The 15989-nt window shown below is 40.0% G+C and overlaps 1 protein-coding gene across 7 annotated transcripts in view; it reads right to left on the bottom strand.

Annotated features, from left to right (window-relative positions):
- Positions 1–15989, bottom strand: part of UIMC1 (ubiquitin interaction motif containing 1) — a 76229-nt gene that overhangs the window by 27685 nt on the left and 32555 nt on the right. For 6 of the 7 annotated variants that reach the window (XM_059698208.1, XM_059698206.1, XM_059698210.1 and 3 more), the window contains 2 exons: positions 13979–14055; positions 2539–2642 (listed from right to left, as the gene is read on the bottom strand). In XM_059698208.1, coding sequence (XP_059554191.1) covers positions 2539–2642; positions 13979–14055 — 181 coding nt within the window. Of the gene's footprint in view, positions 1–2329; positions 2397–2538; positions 2643–13978; positions 14056–15989 lie in introns of all 7 variants that reach the window. The other variant, XM_059698212.1, reaches the window with a different exon arrangement.

Genomic DNA, 15989 nt, shown 5'->3' with positions numbered 1-15989 from the left:
TCAAAAAACTGAGGGCATTCCTCTCTATCACACTACAAGGCACTGTTCTCCTGGGTCAGTATACTGTGTATGCAGTGTTTCAACAGTCTGTATACCAACAGCACCTTAAAGACACTTTTTCAATCTCACAAAAGAACTGTGATATTTTACATGAGACATATATAAGGAGTTAGAAAACAAAAGAACTCTAAGCAAAAGAAGCACAATTAAAATTTAAGAACCTAGGTCTCTGCTTACACCAATAAGACATACCACCTCTTGTGTTTTATGACTTTTGGACTGTTTTAATACAACTAAGACCCAATATTTAAGAAGGCCAAATAAAAGTCATTAAGACATTTCTGCTGAAGCCATTTTTTAAAATATGTTTTTTATTGATTTCAAAAGGGAGAGAGAAAGATAGAAACATCAATGATGAGAGAGAATCATCAATAGGCTTCCTCTTGTACACTCCCTACTGGGGATCGAGTCTACAACTGGGCATGTGCCCTGACCAGGAATCAAACCTGGTTCATGGGTCAACGCTCAACCACTGAGTCACACCAGTCAGGCCTGCTGAAGCCATTCTTGTATCTTATCTCTCTTGTTCCTCTTCTTGTGCTATTATAGTCATCATTTTTTTCAATAGTTGCCAGTGTCTCTCAGAGGCAGTTTTATGTTACCTTATAGATCAGAACTGAGAACTCTGCAGTGATTAATTCAACAGTATGCATTAAGCACTGCAGTACTACTGCCTAACACTTGCTTCAAAGGACAGCATGTCCTGTCCAATCAATGTGAAACTGTCCGGCGTAGCCACTGCTTCCATTTAAAAGCAAAGGCTGTCATTATGCCTTACTACAGGAAAAAAATAAACCATCTTCTAGTACAAGAACAAAACAGGACCAAAACTGCAATGGGTAGATAATTTGAGCTCTGAAACAACTGGGTTTTGGGGTGTGGGGATTGTCTCTAAGTTTAGGCCATCCTGAAATCTACTGCAGTGAATGTGATCCATCAGAGAGGGAAACAGGTCATCTAAATACCAAATCAAACAGTTTCTACAATTGCCAAAATACGTTGTTTTCAACACATGTTTTATACTTAAAAAGACATATTCTGAAAGGGGAAAAAAGGAAAGATGAAAAAGGAACTAACAATGGTTGAGTTCCTATACTATGCCAGGTTTGACCAAACATTTTCCATAATCATCCCTCACAACAACCCAACTGACAAAGGTGTCTCGAGCTCCAGTATTACAGAAGAGGAAATTGAGGCTTAGAAAGACAAAGTAACCTACTGATCACAAAGTTACTAAGTAGGCAATCTAGACTCAAACCCAGGCCTGTATGATGACAAACCTTCAGTATTTCCATTTTACCATGGTGTGGCAAAAGCAAAAGTCACCCTCTTCCACTTTGTTTCTGAAAGCTGACTCTGTCAGGTACTGGGAGACTATATGATCCTATTATTCTCCTATAGGAGGTGGGTCTAGAAATTCTAGGTGTTGTTTATTCCAAGCTTAGTCACTGAGCTTCTTATAAATACAGGTTATTCTGTTCATAAATTTTATAATGAAAAGTCATCTTGTACATGCAAAGCCATTTGAGCAGAGGGGAGAAAATCAAAGATACCAATAATTTGCAAGTAGTCTTGAGGTGTTGAAAGTTAGTATCGCCTGCGCAGTTGCTTGGCCTTCTAAAGTTCACCGAGCACAGAAATATTACATGACATGAATGTCACAGTGTTCACACCCAGTACTATCCTCCTTTGCATTCATCACCAGCTCTATAAAATGTAGATAATGTACCTTCAACTCAATGTATTCAAAAGGGAGTAGTCTATTACTGTCTTATTGTGAAGACCACTTCCAATCACACTCATAGGCAACCCAAAAGGTTTCTGAACATTTTTATATTAAAATAAGATTTTTCTAGCACAATTAAAATGGTCTATTTATATATTAACTATAGGGAGGGTGAGTGGAGAGTGATAAACTGGGGAACTTATATTCATATATGGACACAGATAATAGAGTGATGAAGGTCTGGGAAGAGTGGGTGTGAAGTGGAGGAGGTCATTGGGAAGAAAAAAAACACACACAAGGGATATCTGTAATACGTTTCAACAATAAAGAAAAGAAATTGAAAACGGTATATATTAACTACAATGGAGGAGCCCCAAGCCAAAAAACAAAAATAAAAAAAAATCAAGCAAAGAAACTTTTATCAGGACTATGCCATCAGGGATTAAGTCTCTGCAGAAATACTTCTATTGCTTTTACTACTGTAAAATACTATACAGCCATTTCTCAAAAGAGGCAGCTGGATTCCAAATCTTGATCTCTTACTTTTTAGCCTCAAAAGAAACTTCACTTCAAGAAATGAACTGCCCAACTGATATGGTTGCGTGTCGACCTATGAACCAGAAGGTCATGGTTTGATTTCTGGTCAGAGCATATGCCCGGGTTGTGGGCTCGATCCCCAGTAAGGGGCATGCAGGAGGCAGAGGACTACCAACAGAAAGAAAACACTGAGAAAAATTAGAGAGAATATTCACCTCCTTATCTGCCATTATTATTGTTACTTCATCCCGGGTCTCTCTGCTACCTGGAGAGACTTCTCTTTCAACATCAAAAGTTTCTGGGGAACTTAGCTGTGTCTCTGTAATTGAAAAAATATAAATCTCATTAATTTTCATTTTGTATTTTTAGTTAAAAAAACAAACATCTATTTCCCCTAAAGAGTATAATAAAACTGAGGTGAGCAATTTGCTTGATTCTTCATAAAGCTTTACTGAGGCATAATATACATATAATAGAATTCAGCAATTTTCTGTACAGTAAAATCTCAAGATAGCTGGCTAATTAGGGAGAGGAGGTGTCCATTAAAGCTGAAAGTCCATTATATAATAATAAAGCAGGTTTTCTGAAAGCATATGTTAAAAAAATTGATAAATTAGTTTACCTGTTTATATTTATGTAGACATGTTTGTGTAATTAAGTATGCATAAAAATTTAATTTCATTGAAAAGTTTTCTATATGTATTACTGAAATTTTATATTTATAGGTATAGTAGGTACAGTAAATGTGTGCATTCACCAGTCACCGCAAGTAAACAAATGCACACGACTGGGGCATGGTTTAGCGCACATCAGAACATTGGCATACATTAAAACTGTTGCAGAAAGTCACGCCATTCGACAACAGAACCAATTACCACTGGCAATGCTGTGTGATCACACCCTAATCATTTACCAAACATTGTTACAATTGGTGACTCTTGGATTTAAATATATAGACTATAGTTGTAAATATGTAATATTTAACTATGTCAGCGAGAAGTTACTAGTGTTTTTTCCAACATATGGCCTATTTGCTATAATTTGTTAAAAAATAAAAATGAATTAACAAAAAAGATAACCTGTTAATTTAATTACAAGCAAATTTTGGTTAAAAGCATTTTAAAATTAACAGGGTGTTAATTTTCACATATGACATATGGACCAGAAAATTTGTCCATTAAATCCGAAGTCTGTTAAATCAAGGTCCAAAAAATGGTTTACTGTATATAATTTGATGAGTTTTGACAAATATATACAATTTATACATATACCAGTTATACCATGTAATTACTACCACAATCAAGAGATATAAAACCTGCTCTGGCCCGGCCAGCGTGGCCCATTGGTTGAGCATTGACCTGTGAACCAGGAGGTCACGGTTTGATTCCCAGTCAGGACACATGCCAGGGTTTCAGGCTCAATCCCCAGCGTGGGGCCTGTGGGAGGCAACCAATCAATGATTCTCTCTCATCATTGAAGTTTCTGTCTCTCCCTCTCCCTTTCTCTATGAAATCAATAAAAATATATATTTAAATAAATAAATAAAATGAAACCTGCCCTGGATGCTTTTGCTCAATGATTTGAGCATCAGTCCAGTACAGAAGGGTCTCAGGTTCGATTCCTGGTCAAGGCATGTACCTCGGTTGCAGGTTCAATTCCTGGCCCCCATTTGGGAGGCAACCAATCAATGTGTCCCTCTTACATCCATGATTTTCTCTCTTTCTCTCTCTCCCCCCCTCCACTCTCTCTAAAAAAATAAATGGAAAAAATGTCCTTGGGAGAGGATTAAAATATATATTAAAAGATCTTTCTAACACCCCAAAAAGTTCTCCCTTACTAGCACCCCAAAAGTGTACCCCTTTGTACTCAATCCCCTCCTACTTGGCTCCTTGCAATGACCAGTCTACTTTGTGTTGCTATAGTTTTGCTTCTTCTAGAATGTTATACAGTGTGTTGTCTTTGTGTCTGACCTCTTTTATTTAGTATAGTATTCTACTGTATAGATATTTCAGTTTGTTTATCCATTCATCAATTAATCCACTTGTCTTCTTTTCAGCATACTTTGCTTTTAAAGTATATTTATTTTGACAGAAAACAAAAACCTGCCAATATAAGTTCTGAAGTAAAAGGAATTATTAGAGATGACAAAAATTAGGGAACAGAAATAGAAAATACATTCTCAAGAAAGATATGCCTTTCTTTTTTTATTTTTTCTTTATTTTTTCAATTTCAATTGACATACAATATTATATGTTTCAGATGTACCCCCCAGTGATTAGACATTAAAAAACCATCCAGAAAAATCTCATGCCCACCTAACACCATACATAGTTAATAGAATATTATTTACTAGGTGTATCAGTTAATAATGATTTTTTTCAATAGGTGGAGTTACACATATGTTGATATATATGCAATTTGATATGTATGCTATTTTGTTGTATTGACAACTAGCTTCAAAACTTCATATGTTGTTTGCCAGTCTGTTCAATGCTTCTCTGCCTCTGTATCTATTTTTCTTCATCACTTTATAATGTTCTTTATTATCCATAAATGAGTGACAGTGGGAAGGCTGGGGAGGGTTGGGGGGCAGAGGGAGGTAAGAGATCAATCGAAGGACTTGTATGCATGCATATAAGCATAACCAATGGACGCAAGACACTGGGAGTGGGGTGAGGATATGTGCCCGGGGAGTAGTGGAGGCTGGGGGAAGGTCAACGGGGGGAAAAAAGGAGACATATGTACTACTATTTGTAATACATTAAACAATAAAAAAAAAGAAAATCAACTTCATATGTCAAATTTTCTGAAGGTGTTAACATCATAGATATTTTTACACTTAAAAATATCTAATTTCGTGCCAAAAAAGGAGCATTTGTGGGAAGTTTTAATTCATTACTTTATTTTGAAGAAAAGTGCTGCTGAATACTTCGGGAACCTTATAGTGAACATGCTCCATCTCAAGATACTTGTGAACACTGGTTTAAACGCTTTTAAAGTGATGATTTCGATGTGAAAGACAAAGAACGTCCAGGTCAACCGAAAAAGTTTGAAGACCAACAATTACAAGCATTATTGGATGAAGATGTGTATCAAACTCAAAAACAACTTGCAGAAAGATTAAACATTGCTCAGCAAACAACTTCCGATCGTTTACAAGCAACAGAAAAGATTTTAAAGGAAGAAAAGTGGGTGCCACATCAACTGAACGAAAGACAAATGGAAAACCAAAAAGTCATCAGTAAAATGTTGCTTCAACGGCATAAAAGAAAGTCTTTTTTGCATCGAATTGTGACTGGCGATGAAAAGTGGATTTATTTTGAGAATCCCAAATGCACAAAATCATGGGTTGATCCAGGTCAACCATCAACATCGACTGCAAGGCCAAATCGCTTCGGAAAGAAGACAATGCTCTGTGTTTGGTGGGATCAGGAAGGTGTGATGTATTATGAGCTTCTAAAACCAGGTGAAACTATTAATACTGATTGCTACCGACAACAAATAAGTCAATTTGAACCATGCTTTGATTGTAAAACAACCACAATAGGCCAGAGAACACAGCAAAGTAATTTTGCTTCATGATAACGCACCATCACACACTTCAAAACCAGTTAAAGACACGTTAAAAGATCTTGCCTGGGAAGTATTAACCCACCCACCATATTCACCAGACCTTGCTCTTTCAGATTACCACTTATTCCAATCAATGGCACATGCACTTTCTGAGCAGCACTTCAAAACGTACAAAGTAGTAGAAAATTGGGTCTCTGAATGGTTTCCTCAAAACAAGAAAAGTTCTATTCGGACGGTATCCACAAATTACTGGAAAGGTGGGATAAATGTGTAGCTAGCTATGGACATTACTGTGAATAAAGCACTTCTGATGTTTCTCTTGAAATTATCGTGTTTTCTTTGATTACAAAATCCGCATTATTAACCGGTACACCTAGTACTATATTCCCTATGTTGTACTTTACAATACATGCCCATGAATACACTATAACTACTAATTTGTACTTCTAAATCCCTTCACCTTTTTCACCCATCCCCATAGCCCCTCTTCCATCTGGCAACCATCAAAATGTTCTCTGTATGTATGTCTGTTTCTGTTCTTCTTGTTTAATTACTTTGTTTATTAGATTCAATTGTTGATAGACATGTATTCATGGCCATTTTATTGTTCATATTTTTAATCTTTTTTTCTTCTTTTTTTTCTTCTTCTTCTTCTTAAAGAAGACTCTTTAACATTTCATGTAATACTGGTTTGGTGGTGATGAAATCCTTTAGCTTTTTCTTGTCTGGGAAGCTCTTTATCTGACCTTCAATTCTAAATGATAGCTTTGCTGGGTAAGGTAATATTGGTTGTAAGACCATGCTATTCATCGCTTTTGAGTATTTCTTGCCACTCCCTTCTGGCTTGCAGTTTCTGTTGAGAAATCAACTGACAGTCATATGGGTACTCCCTTGTAGATAACTTTTTTTCCCTCTTTCTCCTTTTAAGATTCTTTGTCTTTAACCTTGGGCATTTTTATTAGGATGTGTCTTGGTGTGGGCCTCTTTGGGTTCATTTTGTTTGGACCACTCTGTGCTTCCAGACTTGCATGTCTATTTCTTTCATCAGGTAAGAGAAGTTTTCTGTCATTTTTTTCAAATACGTTTTCAATTTCTTGCTCCCTCTCTTCTTCTGGCACTCCATGATGCAAATGTTGGTAAGCTTGAAATTTTCCCAGAGGTTCCTTACACTATCTTCATATTTTTGGACCCTTTTTTCTTTTTGCTCTTCTGATTGGGTGTTTTTTGCTTCCTTATATTCCAAATTCTTTATTTTATGCTTCGCTTCATCTACTCTACTGTTGTTCCCCTGTAAATTATTATTTCAGTCAGTATATGCTTAATTTTTTTTCTTTTAATCTTTATTATTGATATTACATAGGTCCTCCTTTTCCCCCCAATTAACCTCTTCCAGCCCACTCCCATCCTCCCCCGGCTCCCCCGCAGGCCCTCACCACCCCATTGTCTGTGTCCAGGGGATATGCATATATGCATACAAGTTCATTGGTTGATTTCTTCCCACCCACCCTCCCCTGACTTCCCTCTGAGGTTCAACAGTCTGTTCATCCTTCTATGACTCTGGGTCTATTTTTGATCATCAGTTTATTTGGTTCATTAGATTCCACATATGAGTGAGATCATGTGATACTTATCTTTCTCTGACTGGCTTATTTCGCTCAGCATAATACTCTCCAGATCCGTCCATGCTGTTGTAAATGGTAGAGTTCTTTCTCTTTTACTGCCATATAGTATTCCATTGTGTAAATGTACCATAGTTTTTTTTTATCCACTCATCTGCTGATGGGCACTTAGGCTGTTCCCAAGTCTTAGCTATTATAAATTGTGCTGCTATGAACATAGGGGTACATATATTCTTTCTGATGAGTGTTTCGGGTTTCTTAGGATATATTCCTAGAAGTAGGATGACTGGGTCAAATGGGAGTTCCATTTTTAATTTCTTGAGGAAACTCCATACTGTGTATGCTTAATTTCTAACTGGTGTTTTTTTATGTCGTTGATGTTCTCACTAAGTTCTGTGAAGTTCCCACTAAGTTCGTTGAGTATCCTTATAACCATTGTTTTGAACTCTGTATCTGGTAGTTTTCTTGCTTCCATTTCATTTAAGGTCTTTTTCTGGATATTTCTACTGTTCTTTCATTTGAGACAGGTTTCTTTGTCTCTGCATATTGGCTGCTTCCCTATATTTATTTCTATGTATTCAGTAGATCTATTACATCTCCCAGACTGGTAGAATGGCCTTGTGTAGTAGGTGTCCTGTAGGGCCCAATGGCTCAGCATTCCCAGTCACTTGAGCTGGGCACTCCAGGTGCAACCGTGTGAACTGTGTGCAATATCCTATTGTAGTTGAGCCTTGATTTATGTTGGCATCACTGGGTGGGATTGACCCCCAGGCCAATCAGTTGAGAGGCTCGGCTGAGACTACAACAGAAGAACTACTGTACAGGAGCCGACCCTATGGAGCAAGACTAGCTTCAGTGGGGCTTTGGTGCTCACCGAGTACACCCTTGAGTGTGTCGCTCATGGAGGTGGTAGGGTTGTAATCTAGCATGGTTGAAGCTGACCACTAGGTTCACTGGCTCTGTGGCCTCTCAGGAGGTGAAAAGTCAGCCACTGCCTGTGCCCTGCCCAGGGCTACCCAGCATGAGCTACAAAACAACCTGCAGATGGCTGCTACTTGTGTTGGGCTTGGAGGTGCCCAAGAGAGGCCAAACTATAAACCAAGGGGGGCTGCTGCTAATGCTGGGCCTGGGGGCACTTATTGAGAGGTTCAGGGCACACTGAGACCAGCTGCTGCTTGTTTGAGAGATTTTACGTAAGTCCAAAGCTTGAGACAAGAGAGTCCAGTTGTATGGAAAAGCCACTGGAAATGGCTTGGATGAGCCTGGAAATAGGGAGGGGTGGGGTCTCAGGAAATCACCATGGCAGGGTGAAAAGTGTGAGCCAGATTGATAGAGATTCAGATATGGTGCCTGCCTGTAGGCTCTGTGGCAAGGAGTACTAAGCAAAGGAAGATTGGCCTCTGCCAGCACTTGTGTCTGGGAAAAAGTTGCCCTTCCTGCTCTCACCCTAATTCCAGACAAGTTGGTTCCTCCCTAAATGTTTCAGGTTCCTTTCAAGCTGTTGCCCCAGTGCTGGAACTCAGAGAATGTGAGTCCAATTAAGTCCATGGGCAGGCCCTTTAAGAGAAACTGCCTGGGTCTCCTGCAGCCTCCGTGTCACTCAGCCACAATCCCTGCTGCTTTTTACAACCAGAAGTTATGGGGACTTCACTTCCCAGCACTGGAACCCTGGACTTGGGGGCCTGTTGTGGGGCGAGGAAACCTCCACAGCCAAGATATTCCTCCTGATTTTAAACTGCCACATGTGGGTGTGGGACCAGCCGGTTCCTTGATTGGCCCTGTGTCTCTGCCCCTCCTACCAGTCTCCGTGCCTTCTTAACTCCCTAGTTGTAAGGACTTCTGTTCAGCTAGATTTCATGTGGTTCTGAATGATGGTTGTTCTGTATTTTTGTTTTAATTTTGATGTGGTTGTGGGAAATGGTGAGTACCACATTAACCTATGCCACCATCTTGACTGGAACACTCACATATGCCTTTCTTTAATATATTCTTTAAACAGCATCTATTCATTCACACTAATTCAACAAATATTTATTCAACAAAAAGTTCCAGGCACTATATGGGCTACTGGAAATGTGGAAATAAAAGATGAGGTCCCTCATAGTGTCATAATTCAAAGGTCAGCATACTACATAGCTCATGGGCCAAATCCAGCCAGCTGCCTGGTTAATAAATATTTATTTCAACACAGCCATGCTCATTCTTTTTTGTATTGTCTATAGTTGCTTTTTTGCTAAAATGGCAGAGGTGAGTAGTTTCAACAGAAACTGTATGGCCCACAAAGCCTAAATATTTACTATCTAGTCTTCTATAGAAAAAGTTTGCCAACCTCTGGTATAGACCCCCTATCCTATCTAATAAAAGAGAAAAATGGTAATTGGCGTACGACGATACCCTTTTCATTGGCTAATCAGGGCTATATGCAAATTAACTGCCAACTATGATTGGCAGTTAACTGCCAACAAGATGGCGGTTAATTTGCATATGTAGGCACAATGCAGGGAGGCGAAAGGGAAAGCAGGAAGAAGCCCCCTGCCACTGACAGTGATCGGAAACCCAGGGGGGAGCTAAGAGCTGGGGGGCAGGGCAAAGGCGGCCCTAGGGCCGCCTTTGCCCTGCCCCCCAGCCATGATTGGAGAATCAGGCACCTTTGCCGCCCTGGCCAGTGATAGCAGGAAGTAGGGGTGGAGCCAGCGATGGGAGCTGGGCACGGTCGAAGCTGGCAGTCCCGGGAGCTAGGGGTCCCTTGCCTGGGCCTAAAGCGGAGCCCACGATCGCGGGGCCGCTGCAGCTGCAGGTCCCCACTGCCCGGGCCAGACGCCTCAGCCAGAGGCATTAGGCCTGGGCAGGGGCGGAGCCTGCAACCGCGGGGAGCTGGGGGTCCCCTGCCCAGGCCTGACACCTCTGCTGGAGGCCTCAGGCCTGGTCAAGGGGCCGATCCGGTGATTGGTGATCGGAGGGTGATGAGGGTCAACTCCTCTGGCCGAGGCATCAGGCCTGGGTGGGGGGCGGAGCCGGGGATTGGGGGGATATGATGGTCCTCTTGCCCAGGCCTGAAGCCTGGGTCAGAGGCGTCAGGCTTGGGCGGGGGGTGGAGCAAGCGATCAGAGGGAGATGGGGGTCCCCTGCCCAGGCATGATTCCTGGGCCAGAGGCCTCAGGCCTGGGCAGGGGCCAGAGCCAGTGATCGGGGGGAGATGGGAGTCCCCTGTCCAAGCCTGACACCTCTGGCGGAGGCGTCAGGCCTGGGCAAGGGGCCGATCATGCGATCGGAGGGTGATGGGGGTCTACGCCTCTGGCCGAGGCATCAGGCCTGGGCAAGGGGCCGATCCTGCAATTGGAGGGTGATGGGGGTCAACGCCTGAGGGCTCCCAGTATGTGAGAGGGGGCAGGCTGGGCTGAGGGACACTCCCCTCCCCACACACACCCAGTGCACGAATTTCGTGCACCGGGCCCCTAGTCTCTTAATATAACAAAAGAAACATAACTACATTTCAAACAATAGTAAATCTGGAAAAGAAATTGATCTCAGAGCACAAATCCAGTAAGTTCTCTATTATGTACACTGTACACACTATACATCTAACTGATATTTCTGTGCTTCTCAAATACAATGAACGGCCAATATTGGGCAAATAAAGTACCTGAAAGATACTGAGGCATTTTCTCAAACATCAAAGAAGGATTAAGTACATTTCTAGTGTTAAATATATTTTAATAAATTATAATTTTTTAAAATTGGACACACACAATTTTACCATCTTGTTGGAAAAAAGATTACCGTACTTAAACTTCAAATTTTTTGTCACGTTTCCCTGAGAGATATTACCAAAAGAGACATTCAGTCTATCAGAAAAGAGTAACTGCTTACTGCTTGCACTACAGTAACAATAAAATGTCTTTAAGCTTTCTGTAAATGGCTGAAATGTTCAACTGTAAAGACAACGTAAGAGGTCATTAGCTTTAGAAATAAACAATGCTAGTGTCATGCACATTGTAGACATAAAGCTATAAATTTGCTTCTTCAACAAAGTGAGTAACTCTAAAAGGATGTCATAATTTTCAATATCAACACTAATAGAAATTTATAAAATGAAATAGATAAGATGGATTACCATACCCAAACTGTGTTTCACTCATTTAGAACAAAGTTTTCAGACAATTTAAATGCACAGCTTTTAAATTATATATTTAGAAGTGTGCGTGTGTGTGTGTGTTCAGAGACTCCAGAGTCCAGTTCCAAGAAGGAATTAATACTTTCTTAGCAAAAGGAACGGGTTATGAAAACCTTTTGTGATCTACTTTAGAAGTAGTTGTGTCAGCAAAAAGCTGGATTCAATTAGCAGACTAGTGATAACAGTCATGATCTAAAAGTTATCTAACCTCAGTCATAAAGGGCTTGATTTTTCCTCTCTTATTAACTAGGGCTTTCAAGATTATTATATTAGGCTCTGGCCAGTTTGGCTCAGTGGTTGAGCATCAACCCGTAAACCAAGAGGTCAGGGTTTGATTCCAGGTCAAGACACATGCCCAGATTGCAGGCTCAATCCCCAGTAGGGGGTGTGCAGGAGGCAGCTGATTGATGATTCTCTCTCATCACTGATGTTTCTATCTCTCCCTCCCCCTTCCTCTCTCTGAAATGAAAAAAACAAACACTTTTTGTAAAAGATTATTGTATTTGCAGGTTCCTCCTTCAAGATTCCAGGGTGGCATCACATGCCATCATCCTAAACAGACAGACTGACTCTGAGCAGAATGGCATAAGTTAGAAGTCCCAGACAGAGAGGGGGATAAAGCTTTCTTTTCACAAAGGTAACACAGCATTTCTAAGTGCTCTTGCTAAAACTGGAGCACTTGATAGTGGACTTTCTTAGTAGGCAGTAATCCAACTACATTTCAAACAAACTAAGAAACCACTTTCAATAAAAACCAACATAGAGCTCGGCCAGTGTTGCTAAGTGGTTAGCATCGCCCCATGCACCAAGAAGTCCCCCATTCAATTCCTGGTCAGGGCATTGAGCCTGGGTTACAGGCTCAATCCCCACTAGGGGCATGCAGGAGGCAGTCGATTGATGTTTCTCTCTATCAATGTTTCTATTCCACTCCCTCTCCCTTCCTCTCTCTTAAATCAGTAAAAATATATTTTTAAAAAACCTAACATAGCTAAACTTTAAAATAAGTAAAGAAAGTCCTTAATGATATGCTGCTAAATGTTTAAAAATATTTACTTAACAGTTTTCTTATTTTGATTTCTTTCAAGTTTTTCCCCACAAAAACTCAAACTTAGTTTATATTAGCCTTTCTGACCTTGACAGGTTAAATAAAACCTCGGAGAAAACTAGATATAATTTATGATAATATTTTATTTTATTTTATATATTTTATTAGATTTTTTACAGAGAGGAAGGGAGAGGGACAGAGAATTAGGAACATCGATGAGAGAGAAACATCGATCAGCTGCCTCCTGCACAACCCCCACTGGGGATGTGCCCGCAACCAAGGCACATGCCCTTGACTGGAATCTAACCTGGGACCCTTCAGTCTGCAGGCCGACGCTCTATCCACTGAGCCAAACCGGTCAGGGCGATAATATTTGTATAATACTTGCTGCTCAAAAGTTTAAAGATTAATAGGAAGTAACTCAATCTCACATGAATAAGGTTACTGATAAAAATAATGGACCCCACATTTAAGAAAAGCCAAAAATAATAATAATAATACAAGCTAAAACAAATTGCTTAGAAAACAGTGGTTCATGTCACAAAATAATTCTTCACAGTACATACTGTTCAACCCAAGAGTTCTCTTAGACCATGGGGTACCTTAGTTCCTCTAAAATTATTTATATATCAAATTTATGCTGTGCATTTTTTAATGAACAGCTCTTGTATCTAACGCAAGGTACAAATGTCTTTTCATCTCTACAATTAACAAAACCAAAGTACAGAACTTAACCAGGTTAAGTGTCTTGTCTGAGATTAAAATATAAGTCAATGACAGAACTATGCACAAAAATTCAATTTCTTGATTCCCTATGCAATAATATCCTGTGAGTAGCAATGTAAAACTAACCACTAAAAGCCTCTGAGAAAAATCTGCTCAATGACAGGCAGATTTAAGGACAGCCCAACTTTGAGAATCCATACACCAAAACATAAAGTCCTCTAAGCTCTGAATGTACAATTAAGTGCTATTCCTGATGCTTTGCTGCCATCTCTGACGAGGCTAGTCAGCAAACAAGACAAACAAGCCATGTTAATTTCAAAACTCAAATACCTTTGGGAAAAGGTTGAGAATCAGAGCCAAAATCCATGAAAAAAAAAACCATCAGTATGTATTTGTGTATGGTGATATACACACACATCAATCACACATAAACTTCCTGGGAGTGGGATGGAAAAGTCAGACAAATTAATAGGCACAAAGATAGCTAGGGGTCAGTAAAGTCACAGTGGGATGCTTACCAGGACACACAGTAATTTCCTCTGCAGAACTCTCTGGCATAAGGACTAAGCTTCTCTTACTGGTCAAAACAGCAATGCTGAAAAAGAACCAAACCCCAAGTGAATTCCCAATAAAATAAATCAGAACACAGCACCTAAAGCAATCGTGAGTCACTCATAAAGCCACCAGTAACCTGATACCTGCTGTCCAATGCCAAAAAAGCACAACAGGGAAGCAAGTAATCAGTAGTGAAAACTCCAGGCCATTAATAGGGGAAATAAACATGCTTACAACTTTGGTTCCAGTGAAATCTGTATATGAAAAGAACACCCTTTTCGAGTCTTCACAAAGAAAGGCTGAAGGGTAAGGACTATCTATGAAGATCACAGAAGACAAAAACTACATTCCAATAAAAGGATGTCAAAGGTGTTTCAGGGTCTCCATCTCAGCCTTCTGAAGGCTAGAGATTTGTAAGCTCATAAGAGAAAATATGAAGATTCTCCTGACAATACACTTGCACTCTATCTCAAGATGTGGCTTTGTAGGCAACAAAAATAAGATACAATTCCAAACTGCCACAGAAGTTGAAAATCTCTTCTGAGAAAAACATAATTATGAATGGCTCCCCTCATCTGACCTTCTGGTTTACCCTGCCTGTTCATGGAGTGCAATCTCTTCCTGCACAGGAACACATAGCTAAGAGATCTGAGCTAGCCCCCTCATGCTCCATAGAGCTTTACCATTAGTTTGATCAAGTATACAAGAGGACACAAATCCTCACATCAACCACAGAGAAGAGAAAATAACCACCACTGATTTGTGATAAATAACTAAATCCTGATAGAAAACCACAAGTGATTTCTTTCTCTAAATAAAACATTTCATACCATTTGTTATAAACCCAAACCAGATACAGTTTACTCTGCATGTAACATTAGGATTCTATTCAAAGGGTCCATCACAAAACAATTTGCTGACATTTATAAAATGGACTAATCAATTTGAAGTCAAACCACATTGCCTGCAGTTCCAACTCTCTCCTGGTGACAAAGCGTATAATCATTTATTAAAACCTACAGCTGCTCTGCACAAGGCTCACTACAACAAAGCAGAGAGGCCTGTAGGAAGCAGAACTTCAGTTAAAACCACTTCCAAAACTGTCTTAGCAAGGAGAATCAAACCAAAGCCATATTCTTCAGCTCAAGAAGAAATACCTAGTACTATTAACCAAAAACCTAAGAACACCAACTAAATTACAGCAAATGGCCTTAATTAATTGGGCCTCAACTTCCACATAGGAGATGGAGTAATCCCCAAAGGCCAACAACCAAATAAAGGGAAAAGTAATTGGAAGGCTGATCCAGTTCATAACCAATCCATTACTATATATTAAAGTGAGAAGACCTAAGAAAGTAACCCTATCAATCAACCAGTGAGAATAATTAGGGAGGTAATACAAATACTACCATTTAAGAAAAAGATGATATATAATCGATGAAAAGTGGCATAGGATAGGGAGTGAGAGAGATACAAGTTCTGTGTGGCCTGAATAATATGAAGGGTTCAAAAAGGAGGTAAGTTATAAGAGTAGACTTAAAAGATATACGGCCCAGTCAATGTGGCTCAGTGGTTGAACCAGGAGGTCACGGTTCTATTTCTGATCAAGGCACATGCCTGGGTTGCGGGCTTGATCCCCAATAGGGGGCATGCAGGAGGCAGCCTATCAAGAAACCTCTCTCATCATTGATGTTTCTCTCTCTACCTCTCCCTTCCTCTCAGAAATCAATAAAAAAATATATTTTTTAAAGATGTATACGGTTTAGATATGCAGATAAAGTAAACATACTAGCAAGCAGAGGAAACAATGGGGAAAGGAGGACTAGAAGGAACATAAAGAAATCAGTTTAGAGCAGCGGTTCTCAACCTGTGGGTTGCGACCCCTTTGGCGGTCGAACGACCCTTTCACAGGGGTCGCCTAAGACCATCCTGCATATCAGATATTTACATTATGATTCATAACAGTAGCAACAT

This window comes from Myotis daubentonii, chromosome 5, assembly GCF_963259705.1.
Source record: "Myotis daubentonii chromosome 5, mMyoDau2.1, whole genome shotgun sequence".
Taxonomy (NCBI): domain Eukaryota; kingdom Metazoa; phylum Chordata; class Mammalia; order Chiroptera; family Vespertilionidae; genus Myotis; species Myotis daubentonii.
Note: the sequence above shows the minus strand (reverse complement) of the source record. Positions and strands in the feature narration are given on the sequence as shown.